This window comes from Polypterus senegalus, unplaced genomic scaffold (genome assembly GCF_016835505.1).
Source record: "Polypterus senegalus isolate Bchr_013 unplaced genomic scaffold, ASM1683550v1 scaffold_617, whole genome shotgun sequence".
Taxonomy (NCBI): Eukaryota; Metazoa; Chordata; class Cladistia; order Polypteriformes; family Polypteridae; genus Polypterus; species Polypterus senegalus.
In genome coordinates, this window is record NW_024377102.1 from 1 (window position 1) to 25,000 (window position 25,000).

The window sequence follows — 25,000 nt, forward strand, 5'->3', positions numbered from 1 at the left end:
AGTTTAGGAGACACACGGCTGGTGTCACACCCTGTCACTGTCATAATGGCGGACTCACTGTCTGAACTGGGATGAAAGCACAAGAGCTCAACAGTCTGTGCTTTGTCTCCTCCACCTTTCGTTACTGCTGTGCCCATCAGAGCTGGTCCACTTTCACTGAGCTGACATCCGCATTTCCTCCATGTCTTCTCTTTCCAAACACAAACTTAGTCGGCTGTTGGGAGAGCAGAAAGGACTGCAGGCCTGGGACTGGACGGGAATGAGACTGATGGGCACCTTGAGTAAGGAAACGAGTGGACAGTACAGGGCACACTTACCAGTACAGGGCACACTTATAGCGCAGGGCGTACTTATCAGTACAGGCCACCGTTACCAGCACAGGGCATCCTTACAGCATAGGACACCCTTACCAGTACAGGACACATTCACCAGTACAGGGCACACTTACCTGTATAGGGCACACTTACCAGAATAGGACACCTTTACCAGCACAGGGCACACTTACCAGTACAGGGCACCCCCGACAGTACAGAACACACTTAAAAGTATAGGGCACCATTACCAGTAAAGGGCATCTTTATCAATACAGGGTACACTTACCAGTATAGGGCACTGTAACCAGTACAGGGCACACTTACCAGTATAGGGCACACTTATAGCGCAGGGCGTACTTATCAGTACAAGCCACCGTTACCAGCACAGGGCATCCTTACAGCATAGGACACCCTTACCAGTACAGGGCACATTCACCAGTACAGGGCACACTTACCAGTATAGCACACACTTAAAATTATGGGGCACCATTACCAGTAAAGGGCATCTTTACCAAAACAGGGCACACTTACCAGTATAGGGCACTGTAACCAGTACAGGGCATACTTACTGTACCAGTATAGGGCACACTTACCAATATAGGACACTTTTACCAGCACAGAGCACACATACCAGTACAGGGCATCCTTAACAGTATAGAACACACTTAAAAGTATAGGGCACCATTACCAGTAAAGGGCATCGTTACCAATACAGGGCACACTTACCAGTATAGGGCACTGTAACCAGTACAGGGCATACTTACCAGCACAGGGCAACATTACCAGCACATGGCACACCTATAGCGCAGGGCACACTTACCAGTACAGGCCACCATTATCAGCACAGAGCACCTTTACCAGCACAGGGCACCCTTACCAGTACAGGGTACCCTTACCCACATAGCCAGTAATGTCAGCAGTCCCTCAGGATCCTCAGGATCCCCCCCACACTATGCGACTCTTGAATTTCACCCGGGGGGGTAAACGTGTCTGTTGTACCTGCCTGGCACTCTCCACCTTGCATTTTTTAACTTGCACTGCATTGTTATCACTCTTTAATTAAATTGTTCTTATCAGTATACTGCTGCAGTATGAGAATTTTCCTTTTGGATTAATAAAATGTCTGTCTGTCTGTCTAGAGACGCTCTGTCCTCATAGCTCTGCCATTTAGCATTAACTCGACATTAGTGAAGAAACCTAAAATATGGAGACCTGCAGACTCACCTCTGTGTGTCTTTCTGTGTGTCTGTGTGTGGGTGGGCCTGTTTGTGGGTGTGTCTGTGTGTGGGTGGGCCTGTTTGTGGGTGTGCCTGTAAGTGGGTGTGTCTGTGAGGGGGTGTGTCTGTGAGTGGGTGTGCCTGTAAGTGGGTGTGTCTGTGAGGGTGTGTGCCTGTATGTGGGTGTGTCTGTGAGGGTGTGTGTCTGTGTGTGGGTGGGCCTGTTTGTGGGTGTGTCTGTTTGTGGGTGTGTCTGTGTGTGGGTGTATCCTCCTCCTCCAGGTCAGATGAAGGGCGCCCTGCTCACTAAGTTCATCTTAGGACCCCCTACCCCCCCTCCCTTCTCCTTATGTTTGTTTATTTTCCAATCACAGGTGCAGATCTGTCTCGAGGCTCTCCTCTGACCTCAGCATGACCCCTCTTCCTGATGTCTGGTCACCGTTTGACAGTTTCGTGATCCCCGTGACCTTTCAAAGAGCTGCAGGTGTTTGTCTCTATGGGAACCTGGGCAGCCACAGTTGACCCCGTGACCTTTGTCACCATAAGAATGCACACTCAGACATGGAAGGTCCGGCTGAAGACCACCATCCTCTTTGCTTTGACCCTCACTGGAGGCTCTGAACTGCCCCTCAGTAGATGAGGGACAAGTGTGACCAGCAGGAGAATTAGCAGCACCTGAACAACAGCGGTGTGACACTTTTAAATGTTTTCAGTTTTGTGTATTTTGGGTCACTTTGGGAAACGTCACCAAATTTCAGGCTGAAAGGGTGACATTTAGGGTACTTTACTGCTGAAGTAGGGTTATTAGGGTTAAAATGCCCCCAAACCCCACAGTGCCTAAATGAACAGAGCAGCCCCCCAATCATCAATCGAGTTCTAAAAACAAGGAGGACATGGGGGTTAAGAGATCAGGAGACCACTGAAGTCAAAGTGAAAGGTCCAAGCCGGCCGAGTCCTCAGAGGCTCCTCGGTGACAGGCTTGGTTGGCTCCCAGGGTGGCACCTCCGCTCCAACATAGACGAGTGTGTTGAACTCAAAGACGCTTTTCCTGGGGGGGGTTGTGACCCCCGCGTCCTGTTTTTGGACAACCTGACCCCGCGTCCTGATGTCACTTTTTATGGACCTCTTTGCTGTTGTCCAGTGTTGTCACCACAGGCTCCTTAACTGTGACAAACACCGTGATGGCCGCTCTCCACGAACTCTCTTGACCACCACCACAAACTCCATGGGGGACTTGACATCTCAAAGCGTTTCACTCTTGGGGGGGCGCAGTCCGACTGGACCGTATGTGACCCCTAGTGGTCTTTCTTGTAATTGATACCTTTACTCCGCTCGTTTCTGATCTCCTGCTTACACGGACCCCACGGTGACCACTTGGGTCGCCCCACCAACTCAGTCCAGCCAGCGGGGCCCTGAGGGGCAGTTTGTCAAGGTGACCCCTGTTGTGCAGGAGGTAAGGGGTCACTGGCCCCAGGGGGTCAAAGCTGGTCACTCACTCGTGCGGTCACTCTTTCACACTCACACCCAATTCATTGATGTTTACTTCTTTAATTTTATTTTCCATTTCAGAGCCATCAAGCCAGTGCTTTACTGTATATAGCGCCTTTCAGTTTGAAATTTGAACCCGAGGCTGCAGCCTGCCCGCATGACAGCTAATAACAAGTGCATTTAAGAAAGCAGGAATACTGGAGACGAAACAAAACGGGATCAGCTGGCGTCCACCATGAGACGTCTTTCACGCACACACAGAGTTCACAGGACCAAATAGAAAGTGTCCTCAGCCGGTCTGCACTGTCACCGGCCATCTGACCATACGCGGTACCCCAGGGGACCCTCTGGTTGATAAAGCCCCTTGGGTCTCTGTTGGACGTAGAAAGGCGCTATATGACGTAAACCGCATTCTGTGCTTTTATTTGAAGGTGCCAGGTCAGTGAAGGGACACGTGGAGGACTAAAGCAGCAGGAGATAAGGAGGTCCGTCAAGCGAGAGCTGCCGTCTGCTGGTCACTGCTTATTGACCTCCCCACTGGACCAACACTCAGTGTCATCACACGTTGACATTTACTCAGGTGTTGGTCACTGATGCCCTGGGCCTCTACAGTGGTCGGCAGGCTAGAGATAGTGAGGGTCACAGTCCACGCCCAGACTGCATGACGGTCATTGGTCAGTGCTGTAGATATAATTGTTGACAGTCACATATAGCGCCTTTCACATGTACTTGGAGAACAGGCAGGCTAAAGACTCAGATGTCCCGATTGCCTCTGGTCGGACAGTGGTGACCACTCTGTGCCCACGAGTGGCCAGTTCAGGGTATTTCAGATCACTTTCTGTTGTCCTGTGAGCTCAAGTGTGGTGTCGTCCATCCTGAAAGAAAAAGATTTGATAAGATCAGCAATGAGTGGTCAGGCCACAGACTGTGACACTAGAAGGGACATGGCCACCTGTCCCTGAGTGTCAAAGTATGGACATGTCATTGTCCGTCAAGCTCAGATTTAAACTAGGCTGACAATGGCACAGCATGCTTGTGGTGCCTCCTAGTGGTAGCACCCTCAGGACACGGACCATTTGTACTGTTGGTGGTCACTTCAGACACTCCACTTTATATGGTGCCTTTAACTGATGGCTTAGGGATCATGGGATACATGACAGTGAACGCACCAAGAGGGGAGGAGTTAAGGGACAGCAAGGGGGCGCCACTCACTGCTCATCAGCCACCGTCACAGAGGTGCAATTTCAGGATGTGCTTTAAAGACAAGTAGAGCCAATCAGCTGGCATCTTGATAGCCTCTGAAGGACAACAGAAGTGGACAATCTGAATGGCCACAGACCAGGGGGGATCAATGTCACTGTGATTAGAGACTGGCAGCTGGTCACAGCTGGTGCCATGAAGATACCAGAGCCATTAAACGTCATACCATCCTGGCACACCTGCATAATAAAAAACTGCCACTGATGTGATAGGCTAATAATAAAGACAACAGGGGGCGCTCTGATTCAATGAGGTCATCTGTAAACACTCATGGACTTTAAGGCTAAACTCACCAGAGCACAGTGGGCATCACCCACACCTACAAGGAGAGGTGAGGACATTCAGGACTGCCAGCCATTGGACAGTGGACCTCTGGTCACATGGCTCATGACTCTTAATATCTGTGGGGGTAAAAGAGACCCGAGAGACAGGGACACCCACTGTGCCCGCTAGGTTAGATCACCATCTGGCTACAGTCACATGACCTCACCATCAGTTGCAATGGCAGATCCTGCCCATCATCTGAACTGGGGCAGCAACACAAGGGAGCAATGAAGGGGGAGGTTGAGGGATTTTAGAAAGCAGTGGGCAGTAAGGAAGTCTGACATGTAACCAGTGGGCAGTGCGGCCAAGAAGATAGACCCTGCAGGGGACCTGTGACCTGCTGGGCATCCTCCACATGACACAGAGCAGGGCTGTTGTGAGGACACATGAGCTCTGATGTGACATGTCATGACCCCACCACATACACAGGTCCAGTCTAGACTGGTCATACTGGTGGTCACTTACCGTCCTCTTCTCATATCTCCAGGCTGCACTCCAGGCTCCTCCTGGTCAGTTTGTGGGTGGCCCGGCACTTGAACTTGGCCTCTGTTGTGGTCTTCATCTCCAGTCTGAGGACATTCCCATCCAGACAGCAGAGGTCCTTAACTGGGAGTCGCTCCACGGAGTATTCAGATGGGTCTTTGAGGGCCTCCTCACCACCTTCCTCTAGTTTTGTAAGCTCCTTGTCCACACAGATCTGCTGGTTATTTTTAAACCACTCCACAGTGACCAGTTGGAGACGCCAGCCTGTGAGGGTGCACTGCAGGGCCCGGGGTACACCGTCAACGTCCATCACTGGGATGAGTGGAAAAAGACCAACTGAAATAGAGAAGGAAAGGAGAAGATGAGACGAGGAGACATCAGGAGTGGAGGGACCAACACATCATGAAGGTAGACAGCAGCTCAAGTACAAATGACAAGAGTGAGGATGAGGAGCTGGACCAGTCCTGCCACTGTGGGTCAAATGTCACCCTCCTGCCGTCTATGACATTGAGCCAGTGAGGCTTGTCAGCAAGGACAATGATTCGCTCACCATGATGTGTCCATCTGGTCGGCATCTTTCGTCACCTGTTGACCACCATGGAGCTTCAGCAGACAGACAGACTGATAGACAGATGACACCTGCCTGGGTGACCTGAGCTCAGCCCTGACGATGATGGCAGAACTGGCCAGAGACACAGAAGGCTGCCCTGACATGACATGGGACATATCTGCCATTGTCCCAGTTGTGTCACAGCAAAGGGAATATTAAAAAAAAAACAATCAGAGAAGAGAAAGGGACGAAAGTGAAAGTAGCAGCCCACCGGCCATTGACTGAGAGCAAAGAGAGAGGTGGACAGGGAGGGGACAAGGGGACAGCTGAGGGATTCATTAGAGAAGAGACAGAGAGGGGCTTACCTGAGGACCACCAGAGAATGAAGAGGCTGAGGAAGATGATGATGATGACGGTTACGGCTACACGAATGACCTCCTCCTGGGTCAGGCCGCTGTCTGCACAGGTGAAGAGACAAAGACAGACAGGCAGAGTGATGTTAGGACCCTCGGTGACTTGAACCTGACGCTCACAGAGCTCAACCCAACATGTCTGAAGAGAAGGGAGCTGGTGGAGACATGAGGGAGCCAGTGAGTGGACACCGATGGACGGTCCAGTGGGGCTTATAAACAGGCAGACACTAAATGGCCCAGTGAGGGTGTAAGACCCTAGCTGATGAACACTGAATTTATAGTCCAAGACACAACACAAGTGACCATCACAGAGCGGGCAGGACACAAATCCATGGGGTACGACTTCAGGTAGAGCAGCGCACCTCACACACACACTACGGCCACTCATAAAGCTTCAACGAGACCGACCAGATGACCAGGGACCACCAAAAGCCTGTCTGAGGAGGGTAGGACCAACAAGTTAGGTCAATAATATAAGAAATGTGACCGGTAGGCCTGGACACTTCACAGGCTCATGGACGGTGGTGACAGCTGCTCCACTTGGCCACTAGTTTCACGCTCAGCAAACCTTCCACTCCTTCTCCTGAGCTCAGTGGCCTCATGTCCAGTAGTCCTTTCTAAGTCTGGGCCTGGCAGTCCCTCCATCCCCACCGAGAGCCATGCCAGACGTGTCCCTGTCAAACCCCTGAGGATGACGTTCCTAGGCTAAGACCCCTCCAGGGGGTTCACTGGCCCAGTGACCATTCAAGGGCTAAGCAGCCCTGCAGTGCTCTGTGCCACATACTCTCTCTCGGCATGGGGGACTCGACCAGGTCAGGTGGTCTGCTTATCCTGCTCTCCGTACTTTACTTTATGTCAGCAGAGTGATGCCAACCTCCCTTGACTTATTTGACTTATTTGACCTGACATACGATTGGCCGTCTTGATCACTTCTGTCCAGGGATGTCGCCAGTTGAGAGTCCACTGTGACTCTGCGTAAGTCAGCCAGTGGACAACAAAGAGCTCCATCATGACACGGAGCTGAAAACGACTAAGCGGTGCACAGAGACGAGCTGGCAAACTACCAAAGACCGCACCTCATGTCACCTCACGTCATCTGCTGTGTTATAAGTCGTCACAGAATGAGGACGCTGATGACATGCTGCCAGTGTCCTCAATGGGACAAATGCGTCACAAGAATGGGGCATCATGGAGAGCTGGACAGGACAGGTGAGGCTTCTTTCCAGATGACCACAAGGCTTTGATGAAAGATGTCCTGGGCACACCTGCCAGTCCAGAGCAGACACAAATAAAGTATTAGGGCGCCTCCTAGTGTTTTATTACTGGCAGGTGAACACCACAGCAGTCTGTCCCTGAATTTCAACAAATCGCCAGGCGCGGCTCAGGTTTAAATGACTTTGGTGTGTGAAACAGTGGAGAGAAAGGCAGGTTTGAGATGAATGTCCCCAAACTGGGCAGTGTGCTGGAGTCTGGTCTGGGAGTGGACCTTACAATCAATGGTGAATTCAGCCCCACAATTCCTCCCATGGCTGTGATGATGACGAGGAACATTCAAACTGCACACACGAGTGACACGAGGCTGACGTGACGCTGAATGTTCACTTTCCACTCGTTTGGACTCCATTGTTGCTCTCGCTATTCTCTTTGTCCACACTGACACCGTGTCCTCGAGTGGCTCTGAAATGCCCTGAGACCCTCGTGCCCTTTGGCTCCATGGAGTTGGTCACACGTGTGTCTGCGCGAGGAACTGTTTGCAGGTGTTTGTAGGTGAGTGAAGGGCGCCATATAAGAATGAGCTGAGCTGACCTTTAGTTGAAGACCCTTTAGCCAAACCTGTCCATCCCATAATTTAAATTGAAGATTTCCACCTCGTCTGATTCTTTGCTTTCTTCTTTTCTGTGGCCCCATAATTAAAGATGGCCTCCTGATCCTGAAGTGGTCATCTTGCTGTCCACAAGCGCACACAAACCTGCCACTCACATTGTCACATTGGTCACATCAGTGCCCTTCTTGCTCTCACACTTGTCATGTCACACGTTACCCTTTGTTGATTCCTGGAGGTCAGCCCGTGGATGTTGTAAGTGCGGACCACCAGTGAGTGGAGGGAATCAACAAGGCCTGACCTCCCAGACCAAAGAGCTTCAGCAGGGGTCAGAGGTCACACTGTGAATGCAAATATCAGGAGTACTCACATGTGGCGTATTTCCTCTCGGACACACCGGTCACATGCCACACCTCACAGGACAGCGGCTCTCGACTGTGTGGCATGAACTGATACCAACTCTCCGCAAAGGGGGTGCCGTCAGGTGTCCGTGATGCTTGTGGGCTGTCTGTCTTCATGATCTCCTCGCCTTTTCTCCATTTGAAGACCACTGATGGTTGGCTGAAGCCCTCAGCCCGACAGACCACCTGACTGTCTTTTTGCAGCACTGCAGCGCCCTGCAATGAGACCACTGGAGGCACTGGAAAGAAAGGAAGAAGAAGGTGAAGAAGAACATCACTTGTGAGCTGACAGCAATTACAAGAGCCCTCAGCATGTCCTTGATGGGGTGACAAGTACTTGGTGATGTGACAGTAAGTACGCAGACACAGAAGGCACCGTAGGTGGCACACGATACTCATGGACCTGCTTGAGGCCATAAAACAGAGAAAGACCCCCTAAAAGCAGCCGAAGCCGACCTACTGCAGAGTCTTCAGGTTTCTACTCCTTAACCTGACGTAGAGCGTCAAGTCCTCAGAAGATCCACTCCAGAGGCCGCTTACCGTTTGCTGTCGTCATCTCTTTTCCAGTGGCTTCTTCTGGTTCTTCTCGCTGGGGAGTTGAAGCTGTCAGCATTCAAAGAGCACAAGTGAAGTGCAGTTCTTCCTTTGACTCTGCAGAGCGTCACTTTGGCTTTCCTGTCATTTCTTCTTTCTTCGTTACTCTCTTTAAAGAACCTAAGGCCCCTAGTGCCCCCTGCTGGAGATACTGAAGCACTGTCCCTGCCATCCACACAAAAATGAAGACAGCCCGACAGTGTCCCGCACTCTCAGCACTTCCAGGTGGATCTTCTCCTCCTCTGCAGTCCTCCCAATCACTGGCGAGACCACAGCCTCAGAGACGGCGTGAACCTCAGCCATGTTCAGGAGCCATGTTCAGGAGTCGATCGGAGTGCTTTGTCCAGCTTATCCTCAGTGGAGGTTGTGAGCAGCTTGGCCTCTGCTAGTCATCTCCATCCCACCCTCACGGTCACCTTTCTGTGTCGTTATGTCACAAGCAGCTTATGACCACTCGGCTCTCTCAAGTGGCTTCAGATCAGATGGCAGGACCGTAAAGTCCTCACTGATCTGTGAGCGGAGCTTCTCGAGGACACTTAGGCCTGGCCACTCGATTCAGATCAGGCCCTCCAGGTCTCTTGAGCACTTTATAAAGATGGAGGACTCTGAACAGCTGCCTCTATACGGGCTCACTTGGCACGTGTTTGAACTTCTCCTGTCTGCACCTCGACGTCACACGAGGTGACCCTGATGTGTACCAGCAATGGACTTGTGAGCCTCCCCACAGTCATCTGAAGCTTCACCTCTCAGGTGCCAGAGATGGAGAGACCGCCATTAGCTGAGACGTCTCTGGCCTGCTAAACTCATTTTATCATTTTTTATATCGGTGACAGTGTCGACCTCGGCGCCCGCAAAAACGAGAATGGGATCGTGGCACCAATTAGACAAAATGGCAAGGCATAAATAAACCAAATAAGGTGGTCACAAAAAAACACAACATCCACCAAAGCACAACAGCAACCAAAAAAGTCAAAAATAACGAGATGAACGACCGCCAAAGGAAAACTTTATAATGGAACCACAAATCCCGAAGCTCTAACTTTCTAACGGTGCGGCGCCACGCGTTACGTGGCATAAAACTGGAGGGGGGAGGGGTCAGGACCACACGCTGACACGGCACGTCGCCGCACTCACCACACGACAAACCCCCTCAGGGTCCCAGATTAGGGCCCAAGTGCAGCCATGACACCTCAGCTGTGAGGTTTTGTACAATGGCTGCAGTGCCAGTCCTGCCACCAGCCCCCAGGTTTTCCCTGCTCGTTGGGGGACCTGCCTGCAGGTTAACGTCTTACCGAGGACGGAGAAAACTGCAGGTTAAGGGTCTTTGTTCAATGGCCCGACAGAGCAGAGTCACTTCTGCTGCTTATGGGATTTGAACCGGCAACTGATTGGCTGCGCAGATCCTTAACCTCAGAGCCACCACTCTGCCCACATCCAAAGGGCACGGTTTGAAAGTGTGTGCCCTCCACGTACTGCGAAGCAGGTCACTATCTGAGACTAATCTGCAGTCAGTGGGACAAGAAATAGTTAGAATATTCAGAAACCATTCAGCTTATAGCAGAACCTCTCATGTACTGGCAAACACCTCAGGTACCTCAGGAGATCCGTCTATCAACTCCACATAACCTCGATAACTGGCAAACGGCTCTTACAGTGTCCATAAGGACAAACACAGTGGCGCACTCCAGACTCCAGACAGCAACGCCAGTTACAGACAAGAAGCGCTCACATTCAGAGACCCCTTCGTTTCGGGGTGACAAAGTGTCCATGAAAGCCCCTTTAACCTCCAAGGTTCTTTTTCTAGTTGTGGACCTGCCTGAACTGTTGGTCTTGATTGCCTGCGCTCATCTCTCACATCTCAAGCAAACAAATCACATCGAGTAACATGGCCAAGGCTGGATACGTTGAACTGGGGCCGGGGGGCTATCGCTGTCCTGCCTAACAAAGCTCACGTCCTGTTCCTTTACCTCCAGCCAGCTCCACCACATAGTTCTCTTTGGTTTCTTCCTAAATTTCTGATGTCCTGGCCCTCCATTGCTCATGACCCTGCTAAGGCTGCTCCTCTGCTTAACAACCATCTCCCCATTTAAAGGTCCATCCAGCTCATCTTTGTTTGACTTTGTCACCTCTGATCGATATTTCCCCACTAAAGTGAAACTTAACTGAACTCGGTTCTGAACAGTCACCCGTCCTCTGCTCTTCTCGCTCACCCTAATGGCGTCGTCTGCTTTGCCCCTCAGGTTCTCTCCTACTGATGAGTGAACACTCAATCAGACAGGCCTCACCTCTCATGGTGCACCTCGGCAGGTCATCCAGAAAACTTGAGATCAGATTGGACCGTCGAGGTGGGCCAAGTCAGGTGTTGTTCACATCTCAGTCATTTCTACAGTTCCTGCTCTCCTTCTCTCTCTCTGTTCATCCTTTCTTGTTATTTCTTTCTTCTATTCCTCCGTTCTTCTAATTTCATATTTCAATCTCCTTTCCTAACTGTGCTCATTTCCAGCTTGGTCTCTCTGGCCGCACTCATTCACGTGTTCTCCCCTTCTTGGTCTTCTGCTCATGAAGCTGTCCCCATCTGCCACCTTTTCTTTGGACTCCTCCACGTTGTCTTCCTGCTCTGTCTGTTATCACATTTGAGCTCCATGCTGCTCACACGTCCTTTACCACCCTGTCCTCATTCTGCTCGTTCATCCACCTCTTCCACATTAGACCCTCCATGAGGACCTCATGCTCTTTCTCTGTTCCTCTCACACTCCCCTGTCTCTTCTGTCTGATTCTCCTCGCCACTCCTTCCCATCACATCACTAACATCTCTTGAAGGTGGCCATGATCTCTAGTTTTGTACATCAAATTCTGAATATTTCCCTCCATCAGGATTGTGGACCCTCTTTGTCAGTCACACTTTCAGGACCCTCTTACGTTCCTACACATTTATTTTTGATCAAGTTTCCCCGACTTAATAAGCGTCCACCTCCCTGCCTGTCCACTTCTCCTCACCTCTCTGTCCACCACAGATTTATCAGACCACCTCTACACGTCCACCTTCTGTCTTCTTGACTGACCTCTTGATCCTCACCTGAATCTTGACCGCTCTGTCCACTCAACCCCAGCCACATCGCCCAGTGACAGAGGACTAGTGAACACACCGATGTTTACACAATCCTTCGTTCTGTACAAAATGGCCGCGCTCTTTCTTGTTTCGCCTTTCAAGTTTTGTTAATAACAAATGACTGCCTGCCCTCTTTGTCTCTGCTCAGTACAGTCTATAGGGGGCACTGTGCCACAGTTTCCAAGTCTCACCCACCTGGCTTCCTGAGGGTTGTCCCAATTGGCTGATTCACTGATGAATGGGTCACTTCACAAATGAATGGCTCTCCATTGTCCTGGACGGCGGTCACGTCGATCTCGTAGACGCTCTTTGCTCTGAAGATCCCTTCGCCTAAAGGCCACATGAAGAGACTTTCATCCATAGCCACCCTCTCTGTCTTTAACGTCTCATCCTTCCTCTTGAAAGTGAAGGTGATGTCAACCGGGTAGACTTTTAAGGCATCACAAGTCAGGTTAGCTTGAGAGCTCTGAAGGTCTGAGTCCAACGTCAAGGTAACATGAGGAACGGCTGAGAAACAAAAGGACAAGAGGCCAGTGGCAGATCATAAAAATGATAAGATAGAACACAGGACTACTGACCAACCAAGGAGCGGTCACTCTGCTCAGCTAACTGTCATTAGGACTCCACAAGGCAGACAGCCAAAAGCCAAGCTACAGCTGGCGGACCACTGCCATTGTCTAATTACAGATGAATGGACACTACTAACTGGACGAGGTCACTCAGTGAAACATGCAGGGTGTCTGTCTTACCTCTTATAGACACATGAATGTCCACTATTCCTATTTCTCCTTGATATTCTACATCACACCAATACTGAATGTCACCACTTCCAGTGTTGATGGCACTGAGGAGCAGAGATGCATTTCCAGTCTTCATGTCCTCCTCACTGAGGAGCCTGTAGGGTCTCCTCTCCACCCTCCCTTGATTGTAGCCCGCTATCATCTGTCCATTGTACACCCAGGTGATCGTTACCAGTTTTAGATTGATGGGACCGGGGGGTCACATTGAAATAACACTGCAGGAGAACGTCGGAGCCCAAGTGGGCTACTTGATGAGCTTGAGGTGTCCAAACTGTGAAAGCAGCTTCGGTAGCTGAAAAGAGACGAGACACGGACCTCAGACAGCAGGACATTCACAGAGGACACACTGCGGCGGACGTCAAATCTGAGTCAGAGAGACTGGGGCTGAACACGGGTCAGTCTGAAATAACACGTCAAGTGGGGACACAAAGGGTGACCCCTGCACAGCACAAGTAAGACACAAGGTGTCAATTCGGTGGTCAAGTCAACGGACGTCAGCACATGGTGGGAAGAGGATCAAAGGGTAGACTGGTGGACACACTTGGGGCAGGACAGACGTCTGCTGCTAACTTGTGGGAAACCAAACCAGGCAGGAATGACCACTGTGCTAAGGCTAGACCACCCCAATGGCTTTAACTTACAAGAGGGTCCTTACTGCCCAGTCCCCCCACCTTAGAAGATCTTTTGTAACCATCTGAGTTTGGACTGACCAGATGACACCACTGACCTGGGCATCCATCAAGGCAGATATCCATCATTAGGGTGGGCACCTTTGAGTTGCTTGATCAGCACCAGTGGTCCTCAAGTGAGCAGACTGACTCCTGCTTCTCCAGATGTTAATGCTCATACAGTGTTGCCATGACGTGCCATTCATCAGTGCGCCAGACTGGTGCTCTGTGGCCATTTAGTGGTCAGTCTGCCCCCTTTAATCCAAGTCCTCTCCTCCAATTTTAGTAATCCCTGGCCTATCATCTTAATGACATCTTGAATATTCAAACCCTCCTTGACAGCCCCCATCACTGCTGAATGTCATCGACTCAGAGCCTCCTGTCTGTCCATTTCAGTTCTTGTTCACATTCCGCTCTTCTTCTGCGATAACAGACCCTCTTTGCTTGACTTTCTCCTTATTCAGCCTTTTATCTTTCCTCACCTCCTTTATCTTTAAGGTGGTCTCCTCTGCTCCATTGCTCTCCCCATCTCCCCACCATGCTGTTTCCACCTTCCTTTCCCACCCACTCCATTCCAAGTTGTCACCCACCTGGCTTTAGGAGGTATTTCCTGATGGGCTCATCCACCGATGAATGTGTCACTTCACAGATGAACGGCTCTCTACTGCCCCTCATGACAGTCACATCTAAGGTGGACACCGTCCTTGCACCGAAGGTCCCATCATCTAGAAGCCACTTGGATGGACTTGTCAACCTCTCTGTCTTTAACGTCTCGTCCTTCCACTTTAACGTTAAGGTGATGTCTGGTGGGTAGAAGCCCGTGGCGAGACAAGTCAGCTTGGCCTGAGAGCTCTGAGGTTCTGAGCTGTGCAACAAGAACACCTGAGGAGTAACTTGAAGACAAAAGGACAGGCGGTCAGTGAGATGAAAAGTTAAAGAGCCGCTAAGGAGAGGTGACACAGGACTGGGGTCTCTACAAGGTGACATTTGATCATACCGTGTGACAATCAGACAGAATCAGCTGACCAAAGGCTGACACGCCGGACCACTGTCACAGTCTAAGATCAATGGATGGGCTGTTTCAGTGGCCGGCTTACCTCTGACAGACAGATAGATGTCCGCCTGTCCTTTGTCTCCGCCATATTCCACTTCACATCTCTTCCAGCCGTTATCCTGAAACGTGACATTCATGATGTTCAGGGATGCATTTCCACTCTTTACTGTCTCCCTACTCAGGACCACGTCCGGTCGCCTGATCACCTGGCCTTGAATGTAGTTGGCTATGGTCAGTCCATGTTGTGTCCAGGTGACCTTCAGCCTGTTTGGATCAATGGGACCGGGCATCACAGTGAAGTGACACTGCAGTAGAACATCTGCAGATGAGTGACTCACTTGATGAGCTTGTGGTGTCCAAACTTTGAGAGCTGCATCTGTCACTGAAAAAGAAGAGACGTGGACGTGAGGCAGCGGGACATTCGCAGGGGACTCGCTACGGGTGACGGTCAGGAGAGAACATCACTTGATGAGAAGATACACGTCAAGTGTGGACCACCAAAGGGGACCAAGGAAGTAAGGCACCAGGAGTGGACATTGGTCTAATTATGACCTGATCTGACCGGCTGAACACTTTGTAGGGACACACAATAAGGAACGAGAAACTTGTGTGTTTTAGGAGAAAGATGATGGAGGGAGGAGGACTGATGGACAGAGTTGTGGGTGCACAGAGACAACAGAGACAGAGAGAAATGGGCACAGCCACCTTAACAAGTCGTGGGTACCAATACTACTCAGACCCCATCTCAGTGACTGCGGTCCTCTGGCAAAGATGGACACAAGGAGGACTGACCAGGTGACACCCCAGCCTGAGCATCGATCATTAGAACACTCTGGACGAGAACAGGCCATCCAGGCCATTCAAACCAACAAAGCTCGCCAGTCCTCTCCACTTGTGTCCTCCAAGAAAACATCAAGTCGAGTTTTGAAAGTCCCTAACGTCTTACTGTCCACCACCACACTATGCGGTCTCTTATTCCAAGTGTCTATCGTTCTTTGTGTAAAGAAAAACTTCCTAATGTTTGTGTGAAATTTACCCTTAGCAAGTTTCCAACTGTGTCCCCATGTTCTTGATGAACTCATTTTACAATACAAGTCTCGATCCACTGCACTGATTCACTTCATCATTTTAAACACTTCAATCAGGTCACCTCTTAATCTTCTTCTGTTTAAACTGTAAAGGCTCAGCTCTTTTAATCTTTCCTCATAATTCATCCCCTGTAGCCCTGAATCAGCCTAGTCGCTCTTCTCTGGACCTTCTCTGGTGCTGTTATGTCTTTATGGAGACCCAAACTGCACCCAGGACTCCAGATGAGGCCTCACCAGTGTGTTATAAAGCCTGAGCAGAACCTCCTGTGACTTGTACTCCACACGTCAAGGCGCTATATAACCTGACATTCTGTTAGCCTTCTTAATGGCTTCTAAACACTGTCTGGAAGTTGATAGCTTAGAATCCACTATGACTCCTAAATCCTTCTCATAAGGTGGACTCTCGATTTTACGACCGCCCGTTGTGTATTCAAACCTAATATTTTTACTTCCTATGTGTAATTCTTTACGTTTACTGACATTAAATTCTATCGTCCACAAATCTGCCCAAGCCTGTCTGCTGTCCAAGTCCCTCTGTGATGATATAATGGATTCCAGATTATCTGCTAATCCACCTATCTTGGTATCATCTGCAAACTTAACCAGCTTGTTCCTTATATTCCTATCTATCTAATTAGGGTGGGCACACCATACCAGGTGACCAATCGGTGAGCAGATGGTCTTGAAGTGACACGGACATTGTCTGTTCCACACTGGCCCTCAGATACACAGACCAACTCCTGCTCCTCATCACTGTCAGACATGTCAGAGCAACACTAAATAAAGATAAAAGTGACGAGAGTAAGTGGCCAGGCCGGGGGGCACGGGGGGCTAAGAAAAGCTATGCGTTTGGTCTCTTGGGTGCCCTGAAGGTTTACACTTCTGCTTTACTTCATTGTGCCCCTCGATGTCTCAGCTCAGTGACATGAAGACTTCTGTGTCGCCCCCCGACTTTAAACTGGGCCGCTGGGCCGTTTTCTAGCGGTGGTCTTGGTATCACGGAGGTCTGACTCCTTCTGCCCTTCATCTCTTTATCGTGTTTGCCTTTCCTGACACCCAGAGGCTCCTCACGTCACTGCTTCAGTCCATCATGGCCGCCTTTCTCCTTTTTACCAGCCTGACTGAGCCGATGTGCGGAGAGCTCCCGGTGGTCTGCTTCAGAGGAGGATGTGAACACAACAACGTCTTACAGTGACACGCAAAATTAGTAATTGAAATCAAGAGAAGCTACAAAAGTGGAGGAAAGGCCAAATATCAGCTGGACAATCGTGTGATGGACCAACGCCGGTCCAAGGATTCTCTCCGCCTCGCACCCAATGCATGCTGGGATAGACTCCAACACCCCCCGTGACCACAATTAGGACGGGTGGGTTTGGAAAGTGGATGATTGGCTGGGCAGGCCACTTAAGAATTGTAGACTTTCTGGGGTCTGTCTGTGAATACCAAAATGAATACAATTGGGGGTCCACTCTCTGCTGACCACTGGGGCTCACATAACAAAACAGCAAAAAGACAAGAAGACAAGAAGACAAGGGCCTTCTGGGACTTGTAGCCAAACGAGGAGAAATTCAGTTGGGATGAAACGAGGAAACACTCGTCACAAAAGCAGACATGGGGCCAAACCCCACTGTCCTGTTGACCGATGGTCCTTCAAAAGCCACCTGACGCTCCTCTCATTCACTCCACGTCTTCCTCCTCATTTGTATCCCTGACCAAGAAGTCGATTTGAGAAATCAAAGAAGAACATTAAACAAGCGACGTCTACACGGAAGAAAATTAATTACAAGCACTGCACCAACGAAACTGGGCGAGACACGATAAACACGTACGACACACACGGGTGGCGGGGAGAATGGATGGAGATGCCAAGTGAACAGCTTCCGGAATGTGATGGAAGTCTGGGCCTGCTGTGTTCCTGTCCTGGTGTCATCCGGCGGTGGTCCTACTCTAGAGGTGGGGTGGGAAGAGCAGAAACGAATAAACACAAGCCCCTCGGCCTCTTTTTGGGCTCCGTCTTCTTCCCAGTCACCCGTGTGACACTTTGAAGCTGCCCAATGGTGGAACACTACTGGGGCTGCTGGGAGGAGCAGGCGATTCAAGTAACGCTGCTGCAAGGCCATCAAAACGCAAGGAAGTCACACAAAAACATTTAAGGTGCATCTGCTCCTCATGGCGGTGACCCGCTCACGACAATATTATACACGTCTTCCCTTTTGGACGCTCCGCCTTGTCCTTTTATCCTGCTGTAGTCCTCATCTTCCATCTGCAGAGTCTCATTTCCTCTGCTGTGACACTGTCAGGTAGGCAACATTACACAAAACTGTCACCTAGCGCCGCGCCAGTCCAAGGGGCCGTGACAAGTAGAAGTGCGTGTTGGTCTCTGCCTGCACGCCGCCATTGCATCGCGCTGTAAGAAGACATGAAGGACTCGGAAAAACGCAGACATGAAAATCCATGCACTGGAGACACCGCAGAAGATGTGGCATCAAGAGTAGCCTGGCAGTGATCAGTCTGGGGTGCCAGCGATGCTCGATGCGTGTGAAAGTAGAACTAAAAAATAAAAGGGCCGCCTTACTCACTGAATGGCGATTTATTGAGCAGTACTGGCAAAGCTGCCAGTGTGGTGCCTGATGCCAGGGAGACGATATGCCCGCTTCTTCCCTCAGTCCTGAGGAGTCTTTGCGAGGCTCCTCCATGTTGGATATTCAAGTTTTTACAACGTGGATTGCAGTGAAGGTGCGCTAATTTGCCACGCGTCACGATGATTGGCCAACGTCTGACGAGCTGCTTTATACTTTACGACGACTAGAACTGTGAATACAATAAGTGACATTTAGCGAAATGATCAAAGACCTGACAACTGCCAGTTTTCTGTGTCACCTATGGAGGAGTAAAACAAATCACACCAAGACGGCTCGCGATGTTTAAGACGCGAATCTGACGACTTAAAAATAAAGTCATTGTGACAGAACTGAGCAGTGTGACGAATTAGTGACGTATACCTTAGATCATCTTTAGAATGGTGTGTGTGACGTGTGTGACATCTGTGATGTGTGTGACGTGTGTGACGTGTGTGACCTGGCGCGCTTTGCTGCACGTTTAACCGGCACGTTTCGGCAGCGGATCGTGGTTTTCCCAATCTAGAAATTCTGTCTTCTTCAGATTCGTTTAACTGCCTGATTTTGGCAGCCAATCGTTTTTTATCCAATCTAGAAGACGTCTCTTGAGATCCGTTTAAAGGCCTCGTTGATTGCATGTCTTCCAAGGTAGTTTCAATACCCATTTCTTACACGGAGTCTTCTCCCCTTTTATGAGTGACTGTGTAAGTAGCGCGTGTACTAAAGAGTAAATTAGTAAAGGAGAGAGGACTGAACACTAAAGAAAAAGAACGCAAGACCGCGTCAGCTGTGGAGCGAAATGAAGTCAATGAAATGAAGTGAATGGGAGGGGAGATGATCACGTGACTCCTCCACCCGCCTTAACTCTCCATCCCTCCACAAACACACAAACACAGTCTCTCGGATCGCAACTCTCCTTTGTGTATACAGATGTGTGTGTGTGACGTGTGTGTGATGTGTGTGTGACGTTTGTGTGACGTTGTGTAACGTGTGTGACGTGTGTGTGACGTGTGTGTGACATGTGTGTGTGACGTGTGTGTGTGACGTGTGTGACGTGTGTGTGTGTGACGTGTGTGTGTGGACGTGTGTGTGACGTGTGTGTGTGATGTGTGTGTGTGATGTGTGTTTGAGATGTGTGTGACGTGTGTGTGACGTGTGTGTGTGTGACGTGTGTGTGTGATGTGTGTGTGTGACGTGTGTTTGAGATGTGTGTTTGAGATGTGTGTGACGTGTGTGTGATGTGTGTGTGTGACGTGTGTGTGTGACGTGTGTGTGTGTGACGTGTGTGTGATGTGTGTGTGTGACGTGTGTGTGACGTGCCTGAAGTATTGTGTCTTTAACCTTCTTTGGCCCTCTCCGTCCGTCCATCCATCCATCCATCTTCTAGCCCTAAAGAACGATGGCTAAGGATCAGGACGTGAAGTGACCTGCTGGCAGCAATGGCCAGTTCCGAGGTCATGACACCGATAAATGGTCATTTCTCCAGCCGCTGTATTTGTGTGACATTTAAGCGTTTATTCTTCCAAAGTCACACATTTTAAAGATTTAAATCCCCCAGGATCAGTTCTTGCAGTTTAGCACTTTTTAGTAAAGCCAAATGACCGCTAGGACTGACTGACCAACATCGAAGAGAAACGAGGAGCATCAAGGGGAGCTGAAGGGACAATAGGACAACAAGACCACCTCTGAAATGTAAAGGAAGATTTAAATGGAGACAAAATAAAGAAGACAAAGATATGGAGAAGATACGATGGAGACGAAGAGCTCGAGATGGACAACCAAAACAGGATCAGCGCTGGAATCTGGAAGGTTCAAACCCCGTTACTGTCAGGTGGGCTCCGACTCCAAGGCCCCCCACCTGAAAATGGCCCCTGTACAATGGCTGACCCACCATTCTCATGTGGAAAGACACATTTACCCCTGGGGATCAATAAAGTATAACAAATGAATACCAAAAGTTCAAAGAACATTATAGAGAATACAAGAAAGAAAAACCAAGAGGGTCTGACACAAGTGATGAGGTGGGACATGAGAGGAGCTGAGAGGAGATGAACTCATATGGAAGAGAAAGAGGAAGAAATGAAATGAAGTGAAGTCCAAGTGAAAAGGTCTGACTGAGCAACACCAGCTGAACTGCAGCGATGAAAAGACAAGAACCAAAAATAAGAAAAGTGGTGACGCGTGACAGTCCAGAGGAAGATCAAGTAAAGGACAGCCAGCCGGTGATGTGACAACAAAACGAGGAGACCAAAGGTCAAGGAAAGGCACTTACTGGAGACCTGCAGGAGAAGAAGAAGCAGGACGAGGGGGGCGTCCATCGTGTCGACGGCGAGGCTGCGAGCGACTGACTGACTGACTGACTGAGCGACTCTGAGATCTGACGGTTGATTTAATAGGAAACGGCGAAGGCAGCGAGATGAGCGTCAAGATGAGGGTGTGAGCACCGCAGGAAGTGCGTGGAGAGACCAAACATGAGCCGAGGGAGCCATCGTTCAGCAGAGCGCCTTGTCCAGTGCCTTAAATACAAAGAGAGTTACGAGGCCCGGCTGCTCCTAATGGAGTCTCTTATCTCCACGACGTCCTCAAACTCGGCCACACTCAGTCATGGCAGGTCAGTTTAGTGTCACCAGTTACACCAACTGGCAGGACCTTAGGATCTCTGGAGAACAATGGAGGCTCTGTTTTGGGCTCTCTGAGGTGGGCTACAGTGATCCCTCCTCGAACGCGGGGGTTGCGTTCCAGAAGCCCCCCACGAAGGTGAAAATCCGCGAAGTAGAAACCGTATCTCCATCTGGTGATTTTTCGATATTTGAAGCCCTTAGAAACTCGCCCACTCTTATTAACATTTCCCACACAGTTGAACAGCGTAATCCCTTTGTATTCTCTTAGATATTACGTAGGATTCGTTGAAATGATGTTTGTAAACGCACTGTTTATATACAGTAAAACCTAAATCTTATTTTAAAGACATCGAGTGTCTCCGATATCACGTATGTCACAGCCATTACGACAGACAGGCCACCAGCAATAAATACGTACAATGAAGAAAATCTGCATACAGTAAATGTGTGTACAGTGACGCTAAACGTACGTAGATGTGCTAAGTACTGTACGTAGAAAATGAGTTATGGCTGCTCACCAACAACGACTCACACGACGACTTGTCCGATAACGAGGAGTTTCGTTTTACTGCCCAACAAAGGCGAGCGTCACAGCTCTTCTAAAGGAGCCTCTTCAGGCGACTGTGTAGCACCGCCGTTGTTCTTCTTCAATCCAAATCCCTAAAGCAGATTCCATCCACACTACCGCCTTATGACGTCCACTTACAACTCGTTTTGCACCCTGGTTAAAGGACACAGCGGCCGTAGATCTTATATTCGTTTCCTCCTTTTCAAATTAAAAGAATCGAGGACTCATTGATGCCGTCATGGCGTCCTACAGCGGTGTAGCTGTTCCCTTCCTTCTGCATATCCAAAACTTTGACCTTTTCGGCAATCGTTAGCATCTTCCGTTGGCGCTTGGGCTCGGCCGCTGAAGCAGGAGCAGATCGTCTTGGAGTCGTAACGAAGGTCTTGACTACACACAAAAGTGAACTCTTCACACAGCGAAACACGTTGATGCTGAATGAGCGAGACGAGACTTCCTGGTTAACGCAACGCAATCGAATTCGGCGCTCCGTCGCTGAGCCAATCAGCTTACAGGAACTTAACTGCGTGCTCTGATTGGGTAGCTTCTCAGCCATCCACCAATAGCGTCTCTTGTATGAAACCAACTGAGGGAGCATGTAGCAGAAGTAAAAAGACCCAATGTCCGCAGAAACCCGCGAAGCAGCGAAAAATCTGCGTTATATATTTAGATATGCTGACATATGAAATCCACGACAGAGTGAAGCCGCGAAAGTCGAAGCGCGATATAGCGAGCGATTACTGTATCCCACTATGTGACGATGAAGCCTACAGAGGCACCCCGGTGGTCTGCAGCCTAAAATCTGTACCTCTGCAGAAGTGACGCTGACAGCACAACAGAGACCCTCAGGGAGCCACAGGTGACACTGAAGCTTATCTGTGCCCGGCCTTACCTCACACGATCAGTTCAAATTGTCAGCTGATGAGCCGCTAAGCAGACTTACACCTAAGACCACCAAACAGAGGAGTACTGGGGGGTCACACGGACCTGGGAGGTAGAGGGGCAGTCAGAAGGGGCGGAGCCTGAGAAGTCATGCAAGTGAGACGGTGGGAGGGCAAGAGACAGGAAGCTCAGCTTCTATTTGAATATTCGAAATGAGGGGGCGGAGACAGAGGGGAGGCACGTCAAGGTCAGTCCGGACAGACCCGCCCATCTGGTCTGTGAACTGGGAAAGTGCGAGTGGATGGTGGTTGACCACCCGAGTGGGGGCAGGGCAGAGCAGGTGTGAGGACTGAGGGGTCCGAGTGGGCCAAGTGGGCCATGACTCGTCACTCTGGTGGACAAGCTGGTGGGATCTGAGACAGAGAGTGGTCAGCCAAAGGCCGCAGCCCGCTTCATTTGTAATATCGGTCATCATGAGCAGACCAAGCAGAAGACCAAGCAATGGTGGAGAACTGCTGCCTTAACTGGCCTGTCCGGCCACAGGAGTCACACGTGTCAGGGCTTGTGGTGGGGTGTGGGAATCGAGAAGCAAAACTGCTGAGGTCTTAACAAATAAATGATGGAGGATCAGCTGGCAGAAACCTCAGAGGAAGACGATAAGGAGATAAAGACGAGAGCGAAGGAGATCTCCATGATACCAGGTGGTGGCTGGCAGTTTGAACTCCTTAGCTCAGCAGAAGGGCAGCCTGGTTCAGCACGTGACACACAAGTGACCAACATGACACTCGAGGGTTTCACGACGCTCAGCAGACCAAACACACGGCAGTCACCTGTGCCCTCACCTGTACCCTCACCTGTGCCCCCGGGCCTTGTATTTTTGTCTTCTCATCTCCTTGACGTGTTCCCTTCTAATGTTTTAAAGCTCATCCAGCAGCTTTGCCCTTCATCAGTCATTGCAGTTTAGCTCCCCAGTGCCACGTGTGGCCAACTCTGTTTGAGTATTGAAGCTCATCCATTTTCTCTACAATGAACAAATGTATGAAAGAAAAAACCTGGAAGAGGTGCCCAAGGCTGTGTCTTCACAGAGGTGCCAACAATGCCACGTCTTCACAGAGGTGCCCAAGGCCGTGTGTTCACAGAGGTGCCCAATGCTGTGTCTTCACAGAGGTGCCAACAATGCCACGTCTTCACAGAGGTGCCCAAGGCTGTGTCTTCACTGAGGTGCCAACAATGCTACGTCTTCACAGAGATGCCTAAGGTTGCGTCTTCACTGAGGTGCCAATTGCCATTTCTTCACAGAGGTGCCCAAGGCCGTGTGTTCAGAGAGGTACCCAAGGCTGTGTCTTCACAGAGGTGCCAACAATGCCACGTCTTCACAGAGGTGCCCAAGGCCGTGTGTTCACAGAGGTGCCCAAGGCTGTGTCTTCACAGAGGTGCCAAAAATGCCACGTCTTCACAGAGGTGCCCAAGGCCGTGTGTTCACAGAGGTGCCCAAGGCTGTGTCTTCACAGAGGTGCCAACAATGCCACGTCTTCACAGAGGTGCCCAAGGCTGTGTCTTCACTGAGGTGCCAATTGTCACGTCTTCACAGAGGTGCCCAAGGCCGTGTGTTCACACAGGTGCCCAAGGCCGTGTCCCAGCACTATGACGGTGCCATCTTCCTTCCTACTTCAATGTGAGACTCCTGTTCACACCACTGACCGAGTGTCCTCATGAAGTGCAATCAGAAACAATTAGGGCAGAGAGACAGGAAAGTCAACGTCAAATGTCGACAAATGTGAGTGTCCAGCAGCCCCCTGCCTAGCGTCACAATCTGAGACCTGCACCCATGTCTGCTGACCGCTTGTCTCTCTTTCAGGATGGATCTTCTCTTGAGCTCACAGGAGAGCAGAACGTGACACTGATGAGCCCTGACCTGCCGTGGACTACCTGTTTGTGGTCACCACTCACTGCTGGACTGTGTGACCAGAGACACCAAGAGATCTTCAACCTGCTGAGTGTGTGTGAGGAGGACATGTGTGACAGGTGCCATATGCAACACTGCTGACTGTCCACCGCAGCACTGACTAGGCTGACCAGCATGAATGCGGACTACGGCCTTTGGCATCTCAGGCCAGTTGACCAGTGTGGTGACCCTGTGGTTACTCTGATCATTGGTCCAGTGGGACGGTGGCGGGCCCAGAATGGTGGAGACCCCCTGCCCAGTCCTGTGCTCCTCTTTATCTCCCGCTGCTTTACTCCTCCACTTATCCCTTTGCTCCTTCCTTCCTGTTGAGTGTCCCTTCACTTACAGCCCATCTTGATGTTGAAGAATCCCTGAAGTGCCTTTGGGCTGTGAAGGACGTGATGGACTTCATGTCATATAGCGCCTTTCTACAGTCAACATGCTTTACGGTACAGGAAGGCACCCGAAATCAAACAGGATGAAGAAGGCTGATCAACGGATTACGCTCTCCATTTGGCAGCGTGTGTGTGTGTGTGAGTGTGTGTGTGCAGGACGTGGCACGGAGCCCTCAGCTTCACCCCTTCCAGTCTCTTTTGAATCCCCTTTTTCTCCAGTAGCGGTGACGTGGCAGGCCTGAGTCCCCGACTGTCATGCTTCTCTTCTCTGCTTGTAAATCTTGAATCCTGAAAGGCGCTAGCGACCTTAATAAACAGACAAGTGTCCGAGTGTCTGTCTGGTGGCTATGTCTCTGTCATTCCAACACAGGGCGCAGCACACGCATGAA

General features: G+C 50.3%; 1 protein-coding gene across 1 annotated transcript; it reads right to left on the bottom strand.

Moving 5' to 3' along the window:
• Nucleotides 1-3,013: 3,013 nt before the first annotated feature.
• LOC120519247 (tyrosine-protein phosphatase non-receptor type substrate 1-like) lies at nucleotides 3,014-20,524 on the bottom strand. The gene is made up of 8 exons (XM_039742395.1): nucleotides 20,476-20,524; nucleotides 14,541-14,879; nucleotides 14,034-14,336; nucleotides 12,171-12,482; nucleotides 8,242-8,511; nucleotides 6,002-6,094; nucleotides 5,069-5,422; nucleotides 3,014-3,894 (listed from the first exon to the last, which is right to left on the bottom strand). Exons 1-7 carry the CDS (start codon nucleotides 20,519-20,521, stop codon nucleotides 5,079-5,081), a joined length of 1,707 nt encoding a protein of 568 aa, XP_039598329.1. The 5' UTR covers nucleotides 20,522-20,524; the 3' UTR covers nucleotides 3,014-3,894; nucleotides 5,069-5,078.
• Nucleotides 20,525-25,000: the final 4,476 nt, after the last annotated feature.